Raw genomic sequence first — 24,247 nt, forward strand, 5'->3', positions numbered from 1 at the left:
CTCTCTCACCCATTGCAAAGGGGTTAGTATCAATACAAAAGAAGCCTGTCGAGTAGTTCACAAACTATCATAAATTGAAATTCTCTGCGGGTATGTACATTCGGATGACAGCAATTGCCGTTGCTTTTCCAGCGAATGTAGAAGAATAGAAGCATTTTCCTTTTGTTCATTGACAAAATAAAGAAGAAAGAGACCTTTACTGCTTGTAATACCAATATGCTTTCACAACTTAAAGCAAGATTTTTTTTTACTTTAATGTTTTGGGAGACAGAAGAAAAGAGCGATATATCCGAATGAGCGACATAACGAGGGGCTACTGTACTTCTCTTATTAAAAAAATAATAATAAAATGAAGAATTAGAAGCTAGAAAATAGGAAAATATTTTTAGAAAATAAAAATAAACCATTGAAACGGGTTCTCTTCAAAACATGTCTCCTTCACAACACATCACTCAAAAGTATGCTGGAAAATGTAAATAGTTTTTGCAAATGATATGTATAGTAAATTATATATTGTACCTTTCCCTCTGAAACTCATACTCCAATAACATAGCTGAGTATGATACTTCAAATTTAAGAAGATACTGAATATTGATTGTATTTATATGTTACCTCTCTACCGGATGGCACAATCTTGAGGGTAAAACTGATCTAGATAAATTTCTTTATTTATGTCAAAAAAAAAGGCCCAGGTAAAGTGCTTTGACTGCACAATAGGGTTTGAAAATATCATGATATTTTTGAAATAATAGAAAGTATCCGATATTTTGATATATATCTGATATTTTCAATCAATGCAAACTAAAGTCTTCACAAAAGTAAAAGCACCCTCAAATCACTCTTTATTTTCTTACATTATTATTGATTACATTATGTAGACTTAAAATTAAGTTTTCTTTCCTTGTTTATATCAAATATTTCATTTCACATTTTCATTGATTTTAATGGAGTTAATTTAGCATTAGTTTTTATACTCATTTTTTTTTTGTTAGATACTTTTACATATGATTCAGAAATAAAAAATGTGCATTAGTCGGTGCACAGTCATCAGATATTTTCTTTTTTTCTAACCAACATTTAATATTTAAGTAGGCACTTTTAATATGACTTAAAGCGGTTACATTACTAATAATTTTATGAATATAAAATAATTATATTACTTTGTTATATTAATGATGTATTAATACAACATAAAAATATAGTACATAACTTTTTTGTTATTTTTTATAATAAATAAACAATATTACTATGATTTTTATAATTTTTATATTGAAAATACCGTAGTTGAAAAAATAAATATCGGAAATATCAAAATATCATGATATTTTCAAAATAAATAACGGATAATAATCTTGATATATATCAGCGTACCCTGCTGTACAAGCTTTACTTTGGCTGCTACAGGGATCCAAAGTTACTAGTCTGGTTCCTGAAATGCAATGGCGTTTTTCTTGGAATTAACTTTTTTTAAACCACTAGTAAATATTATACTTGTTTTGTTTCAAGGTGGGATTTTTTTTTTGGTAATTTATTTAAATTTGAAAATATAAAAACCTAATTTTTAAATTTATCATTTTCTTACACATTCTTCAGGTTCACCATTCGAAATTTGTAAAATACATCACTTTTCGTCCCCTCTTACATTTGGGAACAATTTTTCCCTGTCACAATATCATATTTTAAGCCAATTTTTAATTGAAGTTGGAACATATGTTTTAAATAACTAACTTTTGCATCAGAACAGTATCGCAAGATTTTTTTTCTTTTTTTGTCCTTTCACTGTGATTGCAAATATTTTAGCATTTAAATCTAAAACAGTATTCAGTATAAATGCCTGAACAAATTATAAAATTTATTTAACCTAATTTTTTCTATAGCAAATACAAGCAATTGGCCCATACTGCATTGTAAGAGTTAAAAAAAAGTAAAATAAAATTAAAAAGGTTAATTCCAAAAGAAACTCCTTGGCATTTCTGGAGACAAAAACTAACAACATTGAACACTTGCAGGCCTCAAACTGCTTTACCTAGTCTCATATCTAATGACAACTGACCCAAGTCCAGATCTAGGACCCTCAAAGTTGTGCCATTTGGTATACGACAGCAGGAAACCATTTTGAAAACAGAAAAACATGAAGTTCAGGAAGGCACTGAGATGACCGCATAAACTTTTAAAATAGTACTATTAACCTCTTCTAAAACACAACCTTAGCAAGCTAGTTAGTTAGTTATTCTACCGTCGAGGAACTTCCTACTCAGTCTTCCTTCTTTGTACGCAGGCAAACTGCTGTGATACAGACAACAGAACTAGATTATATAAGCACTGAAAGTTTTCACCAGATGATGTTTTAAAATAAAAATGCCTATATCATTGTAATTCCCTGATGTTCTAGTTTACAGACTACGAAATAAAAAAAAAATTTTTTTTAAATAATGAGTTCAATGATTATCATCCGTGATCTGAACAACTATGTTGAGCAATGACTGCGGGTATAGGTTCCGTCCTCTCCCCTAGTAGATTGGTCACAGCTGCAAGTAGGACAGTGACATCATCCGGTTTACCACCTGCAATAATAATAAAATAGAGTCAACACTAACCATGGCCCCACTAAATACTTACGGGACGAGGCAATCGCTGAAACCCATAGCAACAAGGAGGGCGCTACAGGGCACACCCTTTTTCCATTACTTTGCCACTGATTGGTGGATGCAGGGGTACCCTGTGGCGCCTTTTGCGGTCAAAATGGGCGACGTCCAATCACAAATAAATAAACTTTGAAACATTGACAATGATTGGGGGATACATAAGCTGCATCGGTTTAACACAGAAAAGTAAAGAATTGTCAAGGCTCCTTAAGCACCAGCGCCATCTAGTAGGGCAATGTTCTAACTCGACTTACACGAAACACATTGCCTAAGGAAGAAAGTTGACAAGTCTGCAATCGTTATTTAAGTTAGTCAATTACTGCTATGCATGCAACAACAAAAAAAATAGCGGAAACGTTGCAAAGATTTAGAAGGAATGCAGTGGATAGTGTTCTAATATGTGAAGCGGCTAGCATGAGCCATGGGCGCCCATGAGGGGAGGGAGGGGCACGTAGGGGCTCAAGTCCCCCCCCCCTTTTTAAAAATTAGAACTTCTTTTGCTTTTAGTACTTTTCTCTTTGCAAAAATATAAAATCATTTCTTCTCCAGCCATTAATGAATGAGTTATTAAAAATGTCTAATTTAATAACTCTTATTATGTGTATACTGAAATTGGATTCCAAGGGGAAAATGTTCTGCTAAACCATGAGGAAATTATCTGAGTCTCCCCCCCCCCCTTAAAATGTTTTGCAAATGAGTGCCCATTGCGTGAGCAATAAATTAAGATTTATTATAATTATTTAGGCACCATCCAAACTTGGAATTTCATAAAAAGGTTTAATTTCAAATTGGATTGCTGATGTTAGTTTTACAGTGACCTCTCACTTATACGGGACCAAAGGGGAACAATAAAATTTTTGTACACAAGTGAGATTCTCACATAAGTGAAAACCCAAAAATAAGCCCAAATGCAATAAGTTAACATCTGTTATAGTGTTATAGTAATATTAATAGTACACTACTAATACTGATGAATAAATACAAATATAATTTTCGTTCATGCATTGTAATTTAATTAAAATGTAAAATTTGAAGTTATACATTTTGTCATTTTTTTATGCACTGTACAGAACGAAAGCAAAATCCCCAAAACCTAAAAAATGTCCCGTGATCAGTGCTATGGTCTACAAGAATGCAAAAGATCCTCAATAGGCTACATCAATGCCTATCATTTGACCACGACTTTCAGTGTCGAAAACCTTTTCTGTGTGTAACTGTTCTCTCCTCTCGATGTCAATCACAAGATTAATTCCACCCCCAATTCCACAAGAACGCGTTCTTGGAAGAATCCGAACAATGGAATTAAGGCGTGTAAATGCATTCCAAGAGACAAAACAAGAAGGGTACAAATCTTCCAATAGGCAAAGTATGGATAGTTGATTTAACAAGAACTTGTCTTTTTTTTTTATCATGCATAAGTGAAAGGTTTATTTTAGGTTTTGCGTATAAATAAAAATTGTTTTCCCGTTTCGCTGCCTAGGCCTGTGAGAAAAATGTGCATAAGTGAAAAACGCGTGTAACAGAAGTCACCTATACGTGAGAGATCACTGTACTTCCTTATTTATTTTTCTTTGTATCTATCTGCACTAAATTGGATTCAAACTAAAAAAGCCACCGGGTCTGAAGTTTAACAAACTTTAAATATGTAAATTTGATTGGCAAGGTTAGCTTTTAAGTTATAGTTTGCTTTATATTGATACCCAGTACTAGTCTTGACAGACACTTTCATTTGATGCACAATTTGCCAGTACAAAATTTTACTAAACAAAGGTAGAGTAAAAGGTATTAAGTAAACCTCAGAAAAGTGAATAATCAATATGAAGTATTAAAAATCCAACTGCAATATTAATAGCAGTAAGAATATAAAACGAAACAAATTCAGCCTACTATAACACCAATGCCATTGACAAAATATGATAATTTTAAGCCTATAAAAAGAAATAAATAAATTGTAACTTACCAAATGTATTAATTCCATTCTCACGAGCTCTCTTGGCAAAAGGTGATAAATAATTAGCATCAAAAGCTAATCGATGAGCTAAAAATGCCAAAGAATTCACCATTTTCTGCATATTTTCTAAGTTGTGGTCCTATAAATATATGTATACTTAAAATCAGGGTTTGTATTTAAATTATGATTTAAATCAAGTGATTTTTAAAAAAATATTGATTTGAATCAAGTGATTTTTTAATCAAAATCTTTAATTAAAATCAGTTCATTTTATGTTTATAAATTAATTTTGCATTTTTAGAATGTTACCCTAAACTTAACTACACTGCATTATACAATCTTATCTTCAACAGGCAAAACTACATAGATTCCCCTTTCTGTGAGTGAAACAGATTTTCAGTCTTGCAATATTGCTTTAACTCAAAATTACAGTTCAATTCAATGCAGAACCAAATAAAAGTTTGCAGTTTTGCCTATACACCTTCACTAATATAGCTAAGAAAAGTAATTTTCTCAACATATTCTTTTACACTAAAACGTACATGATGATGGAAACCTTATTTTAAAGCAAAGCATTAAAAAAAAAAATCACTTCTTATCTAAATATTATAACGAATTTATATATCTTTTAAAAGTGTCGACTAGTTAGAGAACTTATCTTAGTTTTAAAAGTAAGCTGAATGGATTAATCTAAAAATAAAAAAAAAAATCGGATTTAAATTTTAAAAAATCTTTAAAAAAAAAAAAAAAAAAAAAAAAAAAAAAAAAAAAAAAAAAAAAAAAAAACATGAACCCTGCTTAAAATGTATTTAATATATATGGTTAAATGTACATAGCTTTTAACATCAAGAGTATTTTATGCATTAATGCTCCAAACAGTTAGCAAGCATATATTCATTTTTTTTTAAATATTTAATTGAAATTTAAAATTGTAAAAAATGAAGGATTTTTTTTTCTTCAAGTACTACATTTGAATGTTGTTTTATTTAGTTAAATTGAAAATGTCAACCATTCTAACAGTCAAAAATCAGAATAATACACATCTCTTCTTTCTCTGCCATCTTACATTTCACCTTAAAAAAAAATTTTCTGGGAAAGTGATCACTATTATTGGTTTTGTATATTTCACTCCATCCAAAATAATTTCACTCCTCTAAAAGCCATCGATTTTTTTTTTTTTTTTTGCCTCAGGGAAAAAAATTCTCATAATATATCTGTGGTTATAATACAATCCCTGGAGCTGCATCATAAGCATAAGCAATTTAAGGGCAAAAGCCTACATATGCCATCTGTTAAGAATGGAAATATTGTTAGCTGAAATAAAATAATAGATTCTGAGGGTTTTAGGGAAATCTATAATTTCACTGATAAAACTATGTGTTACACAGAAAGTTTTTATGGGGGAAATATCCAGCTAAACCATGGGGAAAATATTTGAGCCCCCCCCCCTCCCACCTACAATTTTGCATATGGGCGCCCTTTCTCTTCTTGCTTTCCGTGCAAAAATTTAATCCATTGACATCGTTCATTTTGGTAAATTTAAATAACTGAATCATATCCCCTCTGACTCTTTTTTGCACCAGGCTATACATATTAAGCCTATTAAGTCTGTTATCATAGGGCTTAATATGTATAGTCTAAATCCGAAAGTCCTCTTACTAGTCTAGTAACCCTTCTCTGAACCTTTTCCGACACAGAAATATCTTTCCTTAGATAAGACGACCAAAACTGCACAGCGAACACCAGATGGGGTCTCACTAAACTCCTATATAATGGCAGAAGAACCTTCTTGGATTTGTTTGAAATAGATCTATTGATAAACCCAAGCATTCTGTTGGCTTTGTTGCTTGCAATGCTGCACTGTTGGCTAAACTTTAAATCCTGACTTATTAAGACCCCCAGATCAATAACATTTTCTGCCTGACTAATGATTGAACTTTATAAATGATAACAAGTACACTTATTTCTATGACCTAAGTGTAGCAATCAGGGTTGGCAAAAACCCGGGTTTTTTTTAAAAAGCCCATGGACCCAGGGTTTTTTTAAATAAAACCCAAAAAAAACCCAACTAAAGCTGGGTTTTTTAAAAGAAATTGGGGTTTTTTGTCTTTTTTTAGGGAAAATGTGGGGTACTTGTGGAATATTGTAGCGTAAGTATACAGACAAAGCGCAAAAATTGTCTTGGGATAAAAAAAGAGTTGGAAAACTAGTTAAAACTCAGGGTTTTCTGAAGAAAAGTATAAAAGACGATGAAACCCAAGAATAGTGAAGTTTCAGAGTTTTTAGTTTCCATGATTACCAATAGTTAAGGCAAGTTACTTCTCGAGTGATAAAATCTATTGTTCGCTTTATTAAATTATTAATTTTTTTTTTTTTTGCATTTTACTTTATTGTATTTCATTTTGTTATGCAAAACTACTGTAGAACTTCAAGTAGTTTAAATCCCTTTTTACTGAATTCCAGCTTAATCAAGACATTTCTTTGATCTTTATGTTGCCTGTTTTTCTATTTCTGTGTACAGACTAAGAAATATTAAACTTTTTCGTAAGATAATGATAATACTGTACATCCTATTCTGTTTTCTGTCTGACCGTTTGAGAAACCTGTTAATTTCAAAAATATACCTTGTTTATTTGAGATTTGTGACGTGTTGGTTTGTAGGAAATAATTCCCATGAAAGCCATTTAGCTAGAGTAGTTTACTCTGTACAATCTACAGATATTGCGAAAATCAGACGTGACAGTACTTAGTCAGGGTAATTTGAGTTATTTATTGACCAGTTAAAGAAAAAAGTTAAATATATTTATTTAAAACCTTTGAAGTATTTTTTTAATGCCGTCAAGAGTTAAGAAATACTATTTAAGTGCAAAATTCATTTTTTATGTCCATTGTCTGTGGTAAAGAACAAATAAAAAATAAGTTTAAATTGTGAAAGTATTTGAATTAATCAATTTTTTCTAAAAATTTCTCAGAAAATTTTAAAAAACCCAAAAGTGGGCTAAATAATGGGTTTTTTTAAATGGGTTTTTTCAAAAAAAAAACCATTGGGTCCAACCCAATTGGGTCCAATCCGGCCAACCCTGGTTCTGGTGGAATATCGAGTCAGTCCGAAAAGTAACTTTTAAATTAAAGTGCTTTGAAATCGTAACTTTAACTATAATCACCCTGTATGTGCAACCCGAAAAGAAAACGAGCTTATGTGTGCATCATAGACAAATAATAAGAGTAGACCGAGCTTCCCCGGACTTGCTGATGAAAAAATTGGTTCATGGATACATCATGTGACTAGTGGAAGGGCTTGGCGAAGACTTTGGCAGCATGGTTGCTAGATGGCAGCATTATCTATAGTTTGGCACTTGACATGTATTTTAAGACAATATGTTTTCATTAAAAAAATTTTTTTTTTCATGGTGTAGAGACTGAACTGTTTCTTTTAGTTATGTATTATTTTGGCATTAGTTTTTGATCACAGTTTTCAGTAACTTTTATTTCATTTGGAACTGCTACGTCAGCGTTGGCATGAACATAATGGCGTAAACGTTTTGCGTTAACGCAAAAATGTACTAATCGGTATCTTAAATGAAATTTTAGGTGAAAATCTTACCGTTTGCTGATTCTTTTTGGGTCTTTAATTGCTTAGAGAGTTATTGAAATTGACTAAAGAAAATGCACAATACTATCTAAACGAAAACCTCACTATATTAATAAAATATTTACAACTTAGAATAACAAATTTACGAATCGGACTCCATAAAACATCATTCTTCCGTGTTCCATCAATTCTATTTATTTTATTTCGCGCTGGCGTTGATCGTCTGCTACGATTAACGCCCGCTGTTGCTAGGATATCCACCAGTCACATGGTTTGGTTTATGAGCAGCAAAAGGGTTGCCATAGCTCGGTCTACTCTTATTATTAGTCTATGGTGTGCATCTCACGACTTCCTTTTACGCCAATTCAATGATAATAGTTATAGATCCCTTGGAGTAAGCAAAGAAACACTTTAAATATCCCCCCCCCCCAAAGTTTGCTGCGAACTGAAGCAAAAAACGTTTTATACAGGTTAATTTTCCCAATATTGACATTTTAATGTAATTGAATGGTTAACTCTTTAAATGTTGCCAATAATGGCCAAAATGAGACCAAATTTATTTAAAAAAAAAAAAAAAAAAACAGCATTTTTTTTTTGGTTGCCAAGTCGGCGGAAAAACTTGGCGACCAAAAGCTTGGAGATATGTCGCCAAGTGTTTGCCAAATTATAACACCACTTGAGTTCGCATCAAAATTAAGAATGATTTCCCCCAAAAGGTGTAAAAGACTCCCTTAAGAACATCCGAATGCAACTAAAAGGGGAGGTGCACAATGAGACCCCACTAGGAGTCTACGTACCAAATTTCAACTTTCTAGGACATTCCGTTCTTGAGTTATGAGACATACATACACACATACGCACATACATACGTCACGAGAAAACTCGTGACAAATTTGTCGCCAAGTTGGCGACAAAGCTTGGCGACCAAAATACTGGCGAAATATCGCCAAGTGTCCGCCGAATTATAACCCCACTTGAGTTTACATGGAAATTAACAATGATTTCCCCCCAAAAAGGAGCAAAAGACCCCTTTAGAAACACCCGAATGCAACCAAAAGGGGGAGGGGTGCACAACTAGACCCCCACTAGGAGTCTACGTACCAAATTTCAACTTTCTAGGACATACCGTTTTTGAGTTATGCGAGATACGTACATATGGACGTCAAGAGAAAACTCGTTGTAATTAATTCGGGGATTGTCAAAATGGATATTTCGGGTGTCTATACGTTCTTAGACATATATCCGTGTGTGGTTGGTTGAAAAAAACTCCACATTTTGTTGGGGGGCAAGCAATGGAAATTAAAGCTTATTTTTGGGTCAAAATTTTTTTCGTGAATACAATACTTCCTTTACTTTGTAAAAGGAAATAAAAAAGTTTTGAAAAGGTTACAAAACACTTACATAATATTTTAAGCGAGACTTACCCTGAGTTTAGACAAGTGCTGAACAATAACAGATTCAGGAAGATTGTCAAAGAGTCCATCAGTTGCTAATAAAATCAGATCTCCTTCTTCAATTGGTAGGGATGTTGTATCAGCTGATTCGGGACTGGAAAATAAGGGGAAGGAGAGAATTGAAACAAAATGGGAAAGGGAAAAAAAAAGAAAGGTACAAAAATAAGCAAAACAAAAATTATGAAAAATAAGAACAAAAAAGCTTAACTAATTAAATACATTACATGTGTGCAACATTCTTTATAAACTACACTGAAGTCTTAGTGGACTAATTACAGTACTTTTTAAACAGTAATGCTGTAAAAAATTAAGAAATGTATTTTAAAAATTAATACCAAAACTACTAAGGAAAAAATGAGAGAAAAGGCCCTGAAATATTTTATTTGTTATTGCAAAAATACTGAAAATTTGATTGGTTTTAAACCAACTTTTTAATTGGTGAGTTCCTTCAATTATTTCTTTCTAAAAACATCTTTAAAAATAAAAAATAAAATTGTTTTTTTGTTTGAATATGTTTTATAGCTAAGCATGAAAACAGTGCACATAAAATAGCAATTTTATAAAGAAATTAATTTTTGTTGGTTGAAATAACAATCATAATGTAATTGAGTTTATCCCATGTCAATATGCTCTATACCACATTTATGCAAACTTCATCTGATTTGAGCTACTTCTAAATATGACTGCAATGATAAAATCCCCTCCTCCCCCTCCCCTCTCCAACCACTTTCATTCTAAAGTTTAAACTAAATAGGAAGGTAGGAAGACACAAAAAAAATTTTGCATGCAACATTTTGGGACACAATATTAACCATTCTTTTTTACAATCTGCAATATAAGTTAAGCTATAAATAAATACTGCAGGCTCAATTTAACGCACAAAAATGTTTTATATCTGTTTCTAGTTTAAATGTATTTATAGGGCTATTTTTTTAAATAAAAATAAGTAAATATTGTTTAGCCCAAAGCTTGTTTATACTTGTTAGATTAGTACATGAAATACCCAGCCAGCCCAGTCAATTCCAGTTGAGGACTGCATCGTGCTCATTAGCTCCAGGCATAGGAAGTGACTGAGCTGGAGGTGGAAAACCTCTTCAGGAAGCCAAGAGTGCCAAACAAACTAGTAGCTATTGGCACTCTTGGCTTCCATAAGAGGTTTTCCACCTCCAGCTCAGTTACTCCTATGCCGGGCTGATGAGTGCTAATAAGCACGAAACTGCAGTCCTCGGCTGGAATTGACTGAGCTGGCTGTGTATATTTCATGCATTTCTGCCTTAGCCCTGGCTATAGGGCGGTAACTTAATGAATTGTTACATTAGTATTAGAAAAAGTCAGCATCTCAAACACCTCACCTGTCACTGTGCACCAGGCCTGTAATATTGGCAGGAGCTAAAGAAAGTTGAAATGGAGTGTTGAAGTGGTGTTGCTGTTCTTCTGATCTGTGCACTATTTGTCCCTTACGCATCACCATGAATCCACTATCCCCAATGTTGGCCGTGTACAACATCTGATCGGTGCGATTTAGCACTACCACACATGCAGTACTGCTCCCTGAAATTATTAAGTCATGATTGAGAGCAAGTCACACATTCAACTGCTGCATAGCATCAAACATTTTAAAAGTACAATAGAGTTCGGAGCCAAAGCTATTGGTTCTACTAAACGTATTCAGTACCAACCTTAACTAGTTTATCTACACACAGTCCAGTCCCGACTTACGCGAGGGATACGTTCCAAAACCCCTTGCGTAAGTCGAAATTTCGCGTTGTGAAAAAGGGTATGAAAACCACTTTTTGACAAACATAAACAATTATTTTAGAGACTCATAAATACCCTTTCGACTGCTTTAAACCATTCCTTAAGTATATTTAAATATTTTCCACATAAAGAACTGAATTTATACTGCATTGTTTTTCAAAAAAAAAATGACTTAATCAATTTAAAATACTGTTATGATGTACAAAATCAATGATCAGTGGAAGAGTGAGACAATGTACAATACTGTATGTACAGTATGCAATAATATTAATAAAAACGAAAAGCAACAGTATTATACTACTCTACAGTATATATGGTTATAATAATTACTATAACTAAAAAGCTGAAGATTATAATAGTTGGTGCTGATGTGAAGTTCTCCCGATTGATACTATATTCTCCTGCATATCGAAGATCTTGACTTTTCCTTACTTTTAAGAAACTTTCTGTACCCTGGCTTAAGTTGAAGCAGCATGCTTAGAAAAATATACTATGTGAAATTAACTTTTGCATTTAAAGTGGGAAATACGGAGTAGTTATTTTTATACACCAACAAAGCAATGATTCGACTAGTACGGTGTTAAAACTTCCACACTTTAGTCATGCGAAAAGGATGAAGTCACTTCGAGAAACTGATATTTAGTAGCCACTATCGAAGATGATACGTACGCCCATCGATTCCTTGATGAACACATTCGCGTCCCGGGCGAGAAATTCTCGTTAGCTATAAATTTCGCTACTCGCGAAAAAATCGCGTTATAGCCGTTTCGTGTAAGTCGAATTGCGTTGTAGCGCGAGTTGACTGTATCTAGATTGGTTGAAGGCTTTCGTGAAAGCTCACGGGAGCCCAGCTCACAGTTCTTTAGCAATTTTTGACATTTTGGATAGAATTCTGACTATTTAGGCACTAAAATAAATTTGAGGGACTATAGAGCTCAGCTTAAGTAGTAATCTACAAAGCTCATTAATCTAATAACATTAGAAAAACTTTTGTGGCAGATAAAGCTTTGTAGTTTCTGAAAGAAAAAAAAATGTAATAAGAAATATTTAGGAAACAACACCTGAGGTCTACCTTTTTCTGGAAATTGATCTTAAATGGAATTTTTCACAATCAATAGGTATGAACATTTTAGGATTTTTTTAAAAAATAATTCTAAGCAGGTGCATATTTTCTCTCTGCCTTTGACACAGCACAAATGCAAATGACAATATTTCACGAAACATCTTAACATTTTGCTTCTCACAAATAATACATGCAAGTACCAAGGTCTTAATTTGCACAGGAACTCAGTTTCTGCACTTCTTTTCAAATTTAGCTGAAATTTTATACATTCATACCTGCCAACCTCCGAGAATAAAAATCCGGAAGATTTTTTTATTTTTATCCACAAGATTTTAACGCAAAATAAAATCAAACAGGACACCAACCCTCTTTACATTTAACAATATATTAGTTATGAATTTTATATCAATTGAACTTACTTTCGTTTAGTAAATGTTACTTTTATTGCTTTCTTTAAAAGTTTGGAAATAACATTTGTTACTCATCTTAAAAAAAGAACGAAGCAAAAACAGCTTGAATTGAGAGAATGAGAAGATAATTGGCACCGAAATTGTGCCCCTAGTTGCCCGCCGCAACGCTTGCTTTGATTGGATCCCGATGAAGTCATGCGCTGTATCACTCAGTGACGTCATAATCTTGCCTCGCTTCTTCTCGTGCCATTCTCTTACGGCAAACTTTCCTTGGCTACTTGGACTAAAACGCGGTGCTGCGTCCCGCAAAAGTATCGTTAGCGCCAAAATTGGCGAGATAATTATTTTTCCTACAAAACGTGAAAAATCCGGAAGATTTTGCTCATAACCAGAAAAACGGAAAAGGACATAAAAATCCGTAAAACTTCCGGGAAATCCGGAAGGGTTGGCAGGTATGTACATTTGACAGGAATTCACACTATTTACGTAACAAAACAAGATCGAAGACAATAGAATCCCCCCACTTCAACACAAAAAAAAAAAAAAAAAAAAAATTAACAATTTGAAAAACATGTTTTAAAATTTAAAACCTCATTTTTTCATAAAAAATATGAGGTGTTCATTGAATGGTTTATCTACCCTATCCCCCCCCCCCCCCAGAACTGAACTAAAATTAATCAATAACCATATCCTTCCTCTAAAATTTTTCATGGCTACACCACCAGTTGTAAATTACTTATAAAGAAGAAAAAACCAAGACCTTAAAAAATGAATAAATAAGCAGTACAAAATAAATAAAGAAGAAAAACTTAGAACTTAAATAATTTTAATTGTTGAATAAGCTCTGAACATAAAGCAACAGATATGAGATAAAAAAGACAAACTTTATGTCACAGCTCAACTATAGTAATCTAAATTCAGACCTATAATTTGCTCTTTATTTTCCTTCAGTTCATAATAGCTGGCAGCTATGAGGTGGCCAGGATTTCTAGGATTGAAGCGACCTGTGACGACAAGCCTTTCACACGTCTCCATCAAAGTATAAGAAAACTTGGAAGGATCAAAACCATAGTTTCGCCAACCGCCGACGCCATCGGCAACACCTAGAGAACACGAAACAATTAAAGCATTTTATATTTCCAGATAAATACTGATCACGCAAAAGAATTATTTATAGCAAAAGTTGAATCAAATTCATCATTGAATCTTATTTTCTTCTTTTACTCACCCTCAAAATCTAACCTTAATTCATAGTTGAAATAATTTTACCTATGTAAAAGGTATGTTAATGTACACAAAAATTACACATTATTACCCAAAAGATTGCAAAGTAAATGGTAATTTTTTGACAAGAATAAGATGATGTTTACAACTATAAAAATCAACGCAACACTGTGTTTTCAGATTCAGAAATGATGAGATTTTAAACAAAAAAGCAAGGTTAGATATACATTGCTACACTTAGGTCATGGAAATAAGTGTACTAGTTATCGTTTATAGAGTTCAATCACTAGTCAGGCAGAAAACGTTATTGATCTGGGTATCTTAATAAATCAGGACTTCAAGTTTAGTCTACAGTGCAGCACTGCAAGTAACAAAGCCAACAGAATGCTTGGGTTTATCAATAGAGCTATTACAAACAAATCCAAGAAGGTTCTTCTACCTTTATATAGGAGTTTGGTGAGACCCCATCTGGTGTTCGCTATGCAGTTTTGGTCGTCTTATCTCAAGACAAGAAAGATATTTCTGTGTCAGAAAAGGTTCAGAGAAGGGTTACTAGACTAGTAAGAGGATTTTCAGATTTAGACTATACATATTAAGCCCTATGATAACAGATTTAATAGGCTTAATATGTATAGCCTGGTGCAAAGGAGAGTCAGAGGGGACATGATTCAGTTATTTAAATTTATCAAAATGAACGGTGTCAATGGTTTAATTTTTTGCACGGGAAGCAAGACGAGTAAGGGCGCCCATATGCAAAATTGTAAGGGGGGGGGGGCTCAAAAATTTTCCCCATGGTTTAGGTGGATTTTTCCCCATAGAAACTGATTTCAGGACAGATTAGAGTCATTAATTTTTGACATTTTTAATAACTTATTCATTAATGGCTGGAAAAGAAATTTTTTACATTTTTGCAAAGAAAAAAGTACTAAAAGCGAGGAAGTTCTAATTTCAAAGGGGGGGGGCGCTTGAGCCCCCCCTTTACCCCCTATATAGGTGTCCATGAGGACAAGAGTTCATTGTTTTAACCCTTCAAGCGGCCGTGACGTAAAATTCCTTCACCCAGCGATGTATTGAAGAGCGGCCGTGTCGAAAAATTTGGCCTTGAATATTCTGCTTCGAGAACGGCTGCGGCGTAAAATTCTATGAAAGAATATTCATGGCGAAATTTTTCGACACGGCCGCTCTTCGATACATCGCTGGGTGAAGGAATTTTACGTCACGGCCGCTTGAAGGGTTAAGCTATTTAAATCTTAGGCTTACCTGGAAATCAGGAAAAACTACTACTTTAGTAGGGTTGTGGGCTCTTGGAACAGCTTACCGGAAGGGACGATAATGAGCAAGGCTGTGGATAGCTTTAAGAGGGTCATTGAGCTTCATTGGAGACTCATAAATTGACTAGGATCTGCCTAGCTGGGCCCAGAGTCTGTTGCTGGTCGTCGTATTTGAATATTGAAACGGGTATGCCAAATATTTACACATACAAATGTGACAACTAGCAACAGGCTCTGGCGCAGCTAGGATGGTCCTAGTTACTTTAAGGGGCTGTCCTCAAATAATGTAATGCTTTTACACTGTGAAATTGCGAGCTTGTGATATGAGGAAGTGAGAGGATGTCAAGAAATGTGACATCATGCACTTTTAATGAGAATATGCTTATGAAAAACATGTGAAAAGGGGAGGGGTAAGTTGAAGTGTGACAAAGAAAAAGAGGGGATCAAAAATGTTGAAAAAAGTGTGACATCATTAATGGATTCCCTCTCACCCTTATATTCTAATTTATGCCCTATAAGTAATTTGGAAACTCCTCCACACTAAAGTAACATATCTCACAAGCTGGTATCTCTTAATATCAATATCAAGCGTAACCTACATAACTTGAATTTTGTACTTTATTACTTATTCTATTATCTTACAAACTTTTTAACTTACATCAACGTGATACATAAGAAAAGGTTTCATCCTCTTCAACCAAATAAAAAGTAAACAACGTGTAAAAAATATTTCGTACTTCTACCTTCAACAAGTATTATCTTTTCATACAAAGAATAATGTAGTTTCAATGTTCACAAAAAAGATGAATTGTAGATCATAGGTCATAAGGACAGGCCTGTCATTTCAAAATTTTCCGGGAGGGGGGGGGGGGGGGAGGAGCTTTAAACCAGAATATTCTATGGGGAAAAGCAACAAAATACAAATATAAATTCAAAATTATTTTTTCTAAACAGCACCCCCCCCCCCTCTTCCACCCCGATAACTAGCCTGTTCTGAGCGTGTACGTTGAGTTTATAGCCAAACAGCACGCTATTTTTCAGAAACATGAAAGAACTGACAGCATTGAGAAGAGTAACAGGGGATATTTCGATAATTGGTAATCTGGTGCGGTCCTCTCATTTTTGAAGCAGATAATTTTACTCTGGTAACCCTGCTGATTTATAGTAACCCTATGTGAATAGATGTTTCGGTTCTCTTTGTTTAGATTTGCAACCAAAAATACCTCTTGCTGGAGCCAAAAATGAAGAAAGAACGCCAGATTCCCAATTATCGAAATCATCCCTAGTAACAAGTTGTGGAACTACATTTTTCTTCACAAAATCTTGAACATCTTTCTTTCCCCCATATCAAGAGACACGTTTGTTTTTAGATAATTGGTACACGCTTGAAAACATTTCGCGAAGTGAAATGTAGGTCAACAACAATGTAAAACGAGATACCGAAAAAAAAAAGAGAGAATTACCGAACATTAATGGAAAAATGATCTTTCACAAATTCAATTAAGCGGTAGTCTAACGCGAGAAACAAAAAACGAAATATTTGCATACTGGATGGACAAAGGGCATTTCTAGTTGTTGAAGGTCATCAGAAAAATTACCACTCTGACGCCAAGTATCTTGAAATTAAAAAGGGGGGCAATGAGGGGAAATTAAAGTGATAGAAAAATGTACAAATGTTAACATACCTAATACATCAGCTGTTTTGTATCTTGCAAAAAAACTCGCATCATCCCCGTATCGACCTCTATTTAAAAGGGCGGAAAATCGCGAAGAAACTTTGGGAAAACCACAAGCTACGGCTAGCAGTCTGAAATCTCTTTCTCTTTTACGATTTACGGCTGCTTCTGTGCTACTGGAATAATTGTAAACACCACTAATTAAAGCTCGAGTCAGAAATCGCCCGTACACAATAACGGATTGCATTTTTTTCACGAAATTATTCGCAGTTGTACGTAAATTCCAGTCCGCTCGAATCTCTTATCCATCACAGCGCTATGTTTTGTAATTTCAAGGATTTTGAATTATTTTTTTTCCATATCCTACAACCAAAACTCATAGCTCGTAGCAGAAATCTCGTTTTAATCATTCGCCTGCCATTCAAAGCATTGCTTACATAAATAATAGACACCACGTGGTACAAACAAGCGTCTTGATGCGCATTTCTTTCTTTTCAAATCAAAGTCAAGAAAATATCTGAAAGAAAATGAAATATCTTGAAACAACTCGAACTAGTAAAAAAAGTTGGAAGAGGAGATTAATTTTATTGTGCTTCAGGCGCATAGGGGGTGAGCGTGAGATCTATTAAAGTGCCGGACCGTGATTTTAAAATGTCCGGGGGGGGGGGGGGGGGGGTAAGGGGTACATACTCAACTCAAATTTTATCGGAAAACAATAAAAACGTATACCCTCTTGCACGTAAAAGCAGTTATTTTTCAAGTCGGGTGGGGGGGGGGGGGGGGTTGACTCTCCAAATGACGGGACTGCAAAGTGCTCCCATTCATTCTTTAATATCAGCTAGTTTATCCCCTATGTTACTTACATATGACCTTTATTTTTTATCTTTTCTAGCGGAGGGCTAATTTAGGATTTCCGATTCCGAGTCACAACTGACTACAACTGTATTTATATCGAGGACTGCATACTAAGTGTTTTGCCTCCATTATTTTTTTATACCGATAGATGACAGTACCATCACCGGATCGAACAGTTAATGAGAATTTAGAACTAGTCCAGGAGCTAATAGCTGCCTGGTGCTAGCACCCCCAAAGGTATCGTTTCACTTGGAGGACATTGAGACCACGAGCATATTTAACGTCGCCCAGTCCCCTTTAATGACGACGGTGGATCTTCGACCATCGAAGTTCGATTTAAGGACCCTCCGGCACCAAATCCGACACTCTACCGATCGGGATACCACGGCCCCGAGGGCTAATTTAGGGGAAGATGGGAAGATTTTCTTTGCAATGAGAATATTTAATAGTTGTTCTCAAAATGTCCTTTGTCTTGACGTAAAAAATCTCGCTCGTGATTTGAAAGCATGAAGTGTCTCAGAAAACTGAACCATGAGAAATATTATTAGTATAATTTGAATTTCTTCATCTAGTTAAATCTATATTTGATATAAATAATGCTGAAACTCATATTTTAAGATGTCCTCCATGGTATTGCTAAAAAAAATAATTTTCAATATCGTTGCCAGCGTTCACATCATTTTTGTGTACAAGCTCGAATCGAACGAGCAGTATGGCTTCAGCAGTACTTTCAACAGTGTCTCCGATATGTACTCTCTTCTCTGTTTGAAGTATCTAGGGCACCCTTATTGTGTCTCTTGACACTTGTGTCAAAAGGCATTATTATGACCGAGTGCTGCGAGTAAAATTTTACTATTCCATCTCTCTGTGCTGCTACTGAAGCTCGAAATCACGGATACAAAATTGAGAAAAAAATAATGAACATAAGAGAGTTTTATTTATTTGTTACGTTTCATCGATGAAGTATGTAAACAAACAAACTCGAAAAAAAAATTTGTATCGTCAGTTTAAAATGCAAGGACTTTAATCATGGTAGTATCTTTGAAATGACAGTTATGAAAAGCTGATTTGGAGTTCGAGTGTTTTTTTATGTGTGGAACTTGGATCCTCCTGTGTTGCTATACATAAAGGGATATTAATGGTGGAAATGTCCGAATATCAATGGTATACATTTATTTCTGAAACAATATTCTTTTTGAAAAATATTTGGTAAATTTTTTCTGTGTAAAATGCTCACTTAAATAACTATTGCATAAACTCCAGTGTTACCCCCAGACTAATAAAGGGCTGTTTGTTTCCGGATGAAAGTATATTTTTGTAATTCAATTTAATAACACTTTTAAATCGAAATTCTGCTTTAGATAGAGTGCTTTTTTTAGTACTTAATATTATACTTGGCTTAATTGTCACGGAGAAATATGAAGCCTGCCTTTGCTTATATCTCAGCAAGTAGACCACTTAGAGACTTCGGTGCTTAAAAGATTTCACTAAATGATTTGCTTCACTTTCTTAAGGTACAACTTAACGCTAAAAAAATCAACTCTAAAATAAAATTGTTATTTCAAATAGGATGAAAAGCAGTAAATTTCACGTAATTTCCACATGAAATGTTTAAATATAAAACCCATTGTTACAAATTTTTTTGCCTTGCAACAGTAATGTTAATAGTAAGCATAATGAAAATTTTGAATCAATGCTTCTCTGAAACAAGCTTGAAATGTATTCAGTCATTGCTCTCATCAATGCCAATAATGATAACGATTTCAGACATGTATATAGGTTTTCCCTTTTAGTATGGAGCATTTATATGAAAAAAAAGTTGAAGTTTCATGATGGTAACATTATTCCATTTTTGAAATACATTTATACTAAACATAATAAAATAGCAAATTTTTCAAAAAAATACAAAGCACTTTTCATAATGCACTTTAAAGTTCAAAATAACTTTTCTGGATTAGAAAAGACAATTTAAGTATTCTTGTGGTTTTCAAAAATTTCAGGAAAATGACACCACAAACAAAGAAAAGTGCGGTTCTAGTCATCTCAAACCAAACCTTCCCAATGATAAAAATATGCATGTTTCTATACTCAAAGTTATGATTGAAAACTAGATAATAATAAGAAATTCTCTTTAAACTTGAGCGGCACTTTTCTTCGTTTGTAGTGTCATTTTCCTGGAATTTTTGGGAACTGTAGGAATACTTAAATTGTAATTCATGTACTTAAATTGTCTTTTATAACCCAGAAAAGTTATTTTGTCCTTTAAAATGCTTTGTATTTTTTTTAAAAATTCTGTTATTTCTTTTTCTGTTTTGCTGTATGCATACAAAATCCAAACATTTTTCAACAGTATTTTTTTATATATATATGTTTACTATTGTAATTATTTTTTAATAAAAATCTTTTTAATGTTGACATTAGACAAATATGTTAAAAACATGGATAATTCAGAATTATTTTCAAACCAATTTATAAGCAGAACAAGGGAAATACCTTTTCAAGGCCAAAATACTTAGCTTGTGATGAAGTTTTGTAAGAACTTTAGAGGGGAAAAGAGGGTACATTGAAAAATGTGGAAAAGAGGGAACGTCCCAGGGCTCTCTTAAAAGGGCCTGGGGAGAAACTAAACGTTTATGCCCTTTGCCATTAAAGATATGCAGCATTAAGCTATTTTGAATAAAATATGACAACGTATATAAAGTACAAATTCAAAATGAAAAAAGGTTAAAAAACCAGCAAACAGCTGTTTCGGCACTCTAAAATACAAGTGCCATCATCAGTGCAATTAAAAACGAAGACAGGTTCAACCCGACTAAAACACAGTCAAGGCGAACTTGTATTTTAGAGTGCCGAAACAGCTGTTTGCTGGTTTTTTAACCTTTTTTCATTTTGAATTTGTACTTTATATACGTTGTCATATTTTATTCACTATGCAGTACAAAGTTTTCGACTACTTTTTATGTATTAAGCTATTTTGATTGTGTTGACTAAAAATTCTGTTTTAACTGACTGTAACACAGTGTTCGCCAATATCAGGGTTCAAACCTCCTCCAATACTCCTTCATTTAGGAAATTTTTTTGAAGGGCCCTTTAAACTCTTTCATTTTGGTTTTAACTCGTTCAAAACGCCTTCTTCTTTTAGTTCAAGACTATATAATCTTCCTATATGACAGTTACTTAAAATACTTTGATTGACAACTTAACTTCGTCACAAGGGCGATTTTAATGTGTAGTAATTTTGTATATTTATTTATTTTTTCACAAAGTCATAAAAGTTGAAAGTGAAAATATTATTAGATGACTAAAACATTTGATTAGTGAAGTAAAACATGCTTAAATGGTGCTTGGCTATTTTTTCAAGTTTTATGATTATTGTTTTTCCTTCCACCACACTCTCAGCATCAAAAGTCAGGTTTTCTAATTATTAATATTAAATATTTAAAAATACGTATGCAGTTGTACTATAATAAGTGATTGTGTTAAAAAACAATAGTTTGGTAAGTCACAGTTATGATATTGTAAAAAGGGTCATCCACGAGAGATGTCATGCCTTGAGGGGGAGACAGGTTTATGGAAATTGTGACAAGGGGAAGAGAGAGAGTGGCAAAATGTGATATATCACAGTTATTTTAACAGTATTTTTATAAAAAAATATGACATGTGACAAGAGGAGTAAGGTGAAGTGTGACTTTGTGACTTAGTTGGAAGGGGGTCAAATCATCATTTTATGACAGCCCATTAGTACTCCTTAAAAATCTCATTTTGCTCCTTCAAAACTCCCTCAATTTATTTCTGAAACTGAGTATGAACCCTGGATATATATCATGATGCATATCACGATATATGTATCCGATATTTATTTTGAAAATATCATGATATTTTCGATATTTATTTTTTCAATTATGGTATTTTCAATGTAAAAATTATATTAATCATTGTAATATTGTTCATTTATTAATACAAATAACCAAAAAGTTATGTATCATATTTTTATGATGCATTCATACATTATTAATACAGCGAATATTCCTTTTTTAATTCATATTAATTTTTATTATTTGTAATTAACAATTTTAATGTACATTATAAGTGCCTAATTAAATATTAAACGTTGGTCAGAAAAAAGGAAATGTCTTATTACTGTGCTCCGACTGTGCACATTTTTTTATTCCTAAATCACATTACTGTGAAAAAGTAGCTAACTGGAGAAAAATGATTGAAACAGCTAATGCTAAATAAACTCTATTAAAATTGATAAAAATGTAAAACGGTATATATTAGATATAAATAATGAAAGAAACCTTAATTTTAAACCTACATATTATAATAATAATATCAGGAAATAAAGAGTGATTTGAGGATGCATTACAATTTTGAAGGCTTTAGTTTTTTTTGCTGATTGAAAATGTCGGAAGATATCAAAATATCCTATGTATATCAAAATATCGGATATTTTCGATATTTTCAAATATCTATTTATAAACCTTAAAAATTTGTTGAATAGTTAGAGAACTTATCTCAGTTTTAAAAGTAAGCTGAATGAATTCATCTATTGTATGAAATGTTTATAAATGTAAAGTAATTAATAGCTACACATTTTTGAAGATTTAAAATAAAAAAACTGATTTAAATCAAAAAAATCCGATTCAAACAAAAAAAACTTTTTAAATTTTTTTTTAAAAATCACAAACCACGGTTTCCTGGTGTTTATGGTTTTCAAAGTAGAATCTATTGATATTTCTTTTTAAAATGGCAGGTGTGGTGTTATGTATGCTTTTAACTAAATGTTAAATATTTTTAAAATGCAGATCTTTTTATGATTGCTTATCTCGCCTTTTTAATTATTTCAGGGCGTATTCACTCGTGGATTCGTCTCGGGTTTCTACTTTCCTCATTTCCATACTTCTCATTGTCTATGGGAGTTTCAGGTACTAAAACTTTATTATGTTAAAATTCATGTTCAATTTAAGTTAAATACAACAGTAAAACCATGTTATAACAATCCAGATCAGACATTATAGCAAGGACGGATCCAGAAATTTTTCAAGGGAGAAGCGATTGATTTTTATTACTTACTTTTTACTCTTGTGTACAGATTTAAAAATATTGTACACAAAGGTTTTTGACCTTAATTCCGAAACAGTTCCGGGATAAGCTCATAAACCCAAACCTCCCATCTCCCAATGAAACTCATCTAATTAGCGTTTTTTGAACTTCATTTTCAAAAAATTACTGGTGGAGTGTCCCTCAAGGGAGGGGTGATCGAACCTTCCCTTGTATCTGTCCCTGCATTATAGTGATGTAAAGCAAAGTATGGATATCCAGAATTTCAGTTTCAACCTTTTAAGTACCATGAGCAGTGCTCAAAATCATTGATAGGACTAATTCTGTACCCGAAAAAAATTGGTGAATGTGGACAGGTGGTCAACTTTACAGGTTTCACTATATATCTTTAAAATAATCATGTAATTAAAACAAAAGAGTTGGACAATAGTTATAATCTAATAAATGTTTCAGAAAAAAGATTAATAATATTTTGGTACAACTTATTTAGGCAATTTTTCATTGCATTAAAAACCAAGTTCAGCAGAATGAATAAGCAGTGTTGCATTACAGATTACAATGTTGCCTATCTATAGAAGTTTGGTAAAACCGTATTTAGAATATGCTATTCAGTTTAGGTTTCCTTAATCCTTACTTTATGGAAGGTATCAATTAGTTGCAGATTTGCTTGCAAAAGAGGGAAGCAACCTTCAGTGGCGGTGCTAGGCGTCGGCGACGTCAGCAACTGCCGAAGGCCTCGCGCAGAAAGGACCTCGCAAAATTCTCAGAAATAAATTCTCAGAAGTTTTAAGATGTTTCCATTTTTTGATTGAAGCTCTTATTAAATACAACAGACGCAAAAGTAATCAAAATACTGTGTGCAGGGGAGACTGCACAGAGCCCAGCCTTAGCAAATGTTTGTCCCAATTCTGTCGGGGCCTGAGTTAAAAATATTCAGTGGCAACAGCTTATTGATCAGCTAACTCCATTCCCCACCCCCACCCCCCTTCTTTTTGCTCTTCTTTTCAGTTCTTTTCTTTTTTCTCTTGTTTTCTAAATTCTTCTAAAAGTAAGAAAATATTCAAAATGCTGCTCCTATGAACTCCCCCCCCCCCCCGCCACACACACACACACACACCGAAAGCATTATGAAGCAACTGAAATATTGTTTCCAGATTTTAAATTTCATGATATTTCCAGCTTAAAAATACTCAACAACATCGAAAATCGCTTATCATTGCCTTTTTTTTTAGCTTGAATTTCAAAAATTACCGAGCCTAATATTACAAAAAATGGCCAATCGCA

At 33.3% G+C, this 24,247-nt stretch overlaps 2 protein-coding genes across 2 annotated transcripts in view; one reads left to right on the forward strand and one right to left on the reverse strand.

The window, feature by feature from the left end:
• Window positions 1-365: 365 nt before the first annotated feature.
• LOC129220146 (protein phosphatase PTC7 homolog) lies at window positions 366-17,452 on the reverse strand. Its single transcript, XM_054854497.1, has 6 exons — window positions 17,054-17,452; window positions 13,797-13,976; window positions 10,995-11,193; window positions 9,613-9,736; window positions 4,606-4,735; window positions 366-2,564 (listed from the first exon to the last, which is right to left on the reverse strand). Exons 1-6 carry the CDS (start codon window positions 17,289-17,291, stop codon window positions 2,449-2,451), a joined length of 987 nt encoding a protein of 328 aa, XP_054710472.1. The 5' UTR covers window positions 17,292-17,452; the 3' UTR covers window positions 366-2,448.
• Window positions 17,453-19,037: 1,585 nt separating this feature from the next.
• LOC129220454 (signal peptide peptidase-like 3) overlaps window positions 19,038-24,247 on the forward strand; it is a 61,434-nt gene continuing 56,224 nt past the window's right edge. The window contains exons 1-2 of the mRNA XM_054854874.1: window positions 19,038-19,063; window positions 22,750-22,827. Of these exons, the coding sequence (XP_054710849.1) occupies window positions 19,038-19,063; window positions 22,750-22,827 (104 nt within the window). The remainder of the gene's footprint in view (window positions 19,064-22,749; window positions 22,828-24,247) is intronic.

The sequence above is a fragment of the Uloborus diversus genome, chromosome 4 (genome assembly GCF_026930045.1).
Source record: "Uloborus diversus isolate 005 chromosome 4, Udiv.v.3.1, whole genome shotgun sequence".
In the NCBI taxonomy this organism is placed as follows: Eukaryota; Metazoa; Arthropoda; class Arachnida; order Araneae; family Uloboridae; genus Uloborus; species Uloborus diversus.

Bases quoted from the DNA above. Each gene is read 5' to 3' on its own strand.
- LOC129220146 (XM_054854497.1), bottom strand. From the start codon at position 17,291: ATGCAATCCGTTATTGTGTACGGGCGATTTCTGACTCGAGCTTTAATT. The intron at 9,737-10,994 runs GTGAGGTGTTTG...CTTATTTTCCAG, and splicing joins GGCCTGGTGCACAGTGACAG to TCCCGAATCAGCTGATACAA. The intron at 4,736-9,612 runs GTAAGTCTCGCT...ATATATTTATAG, and splicing joins AGCACTTGTCTAAACTCAGG to GACCACAACTTAGAAAATAT.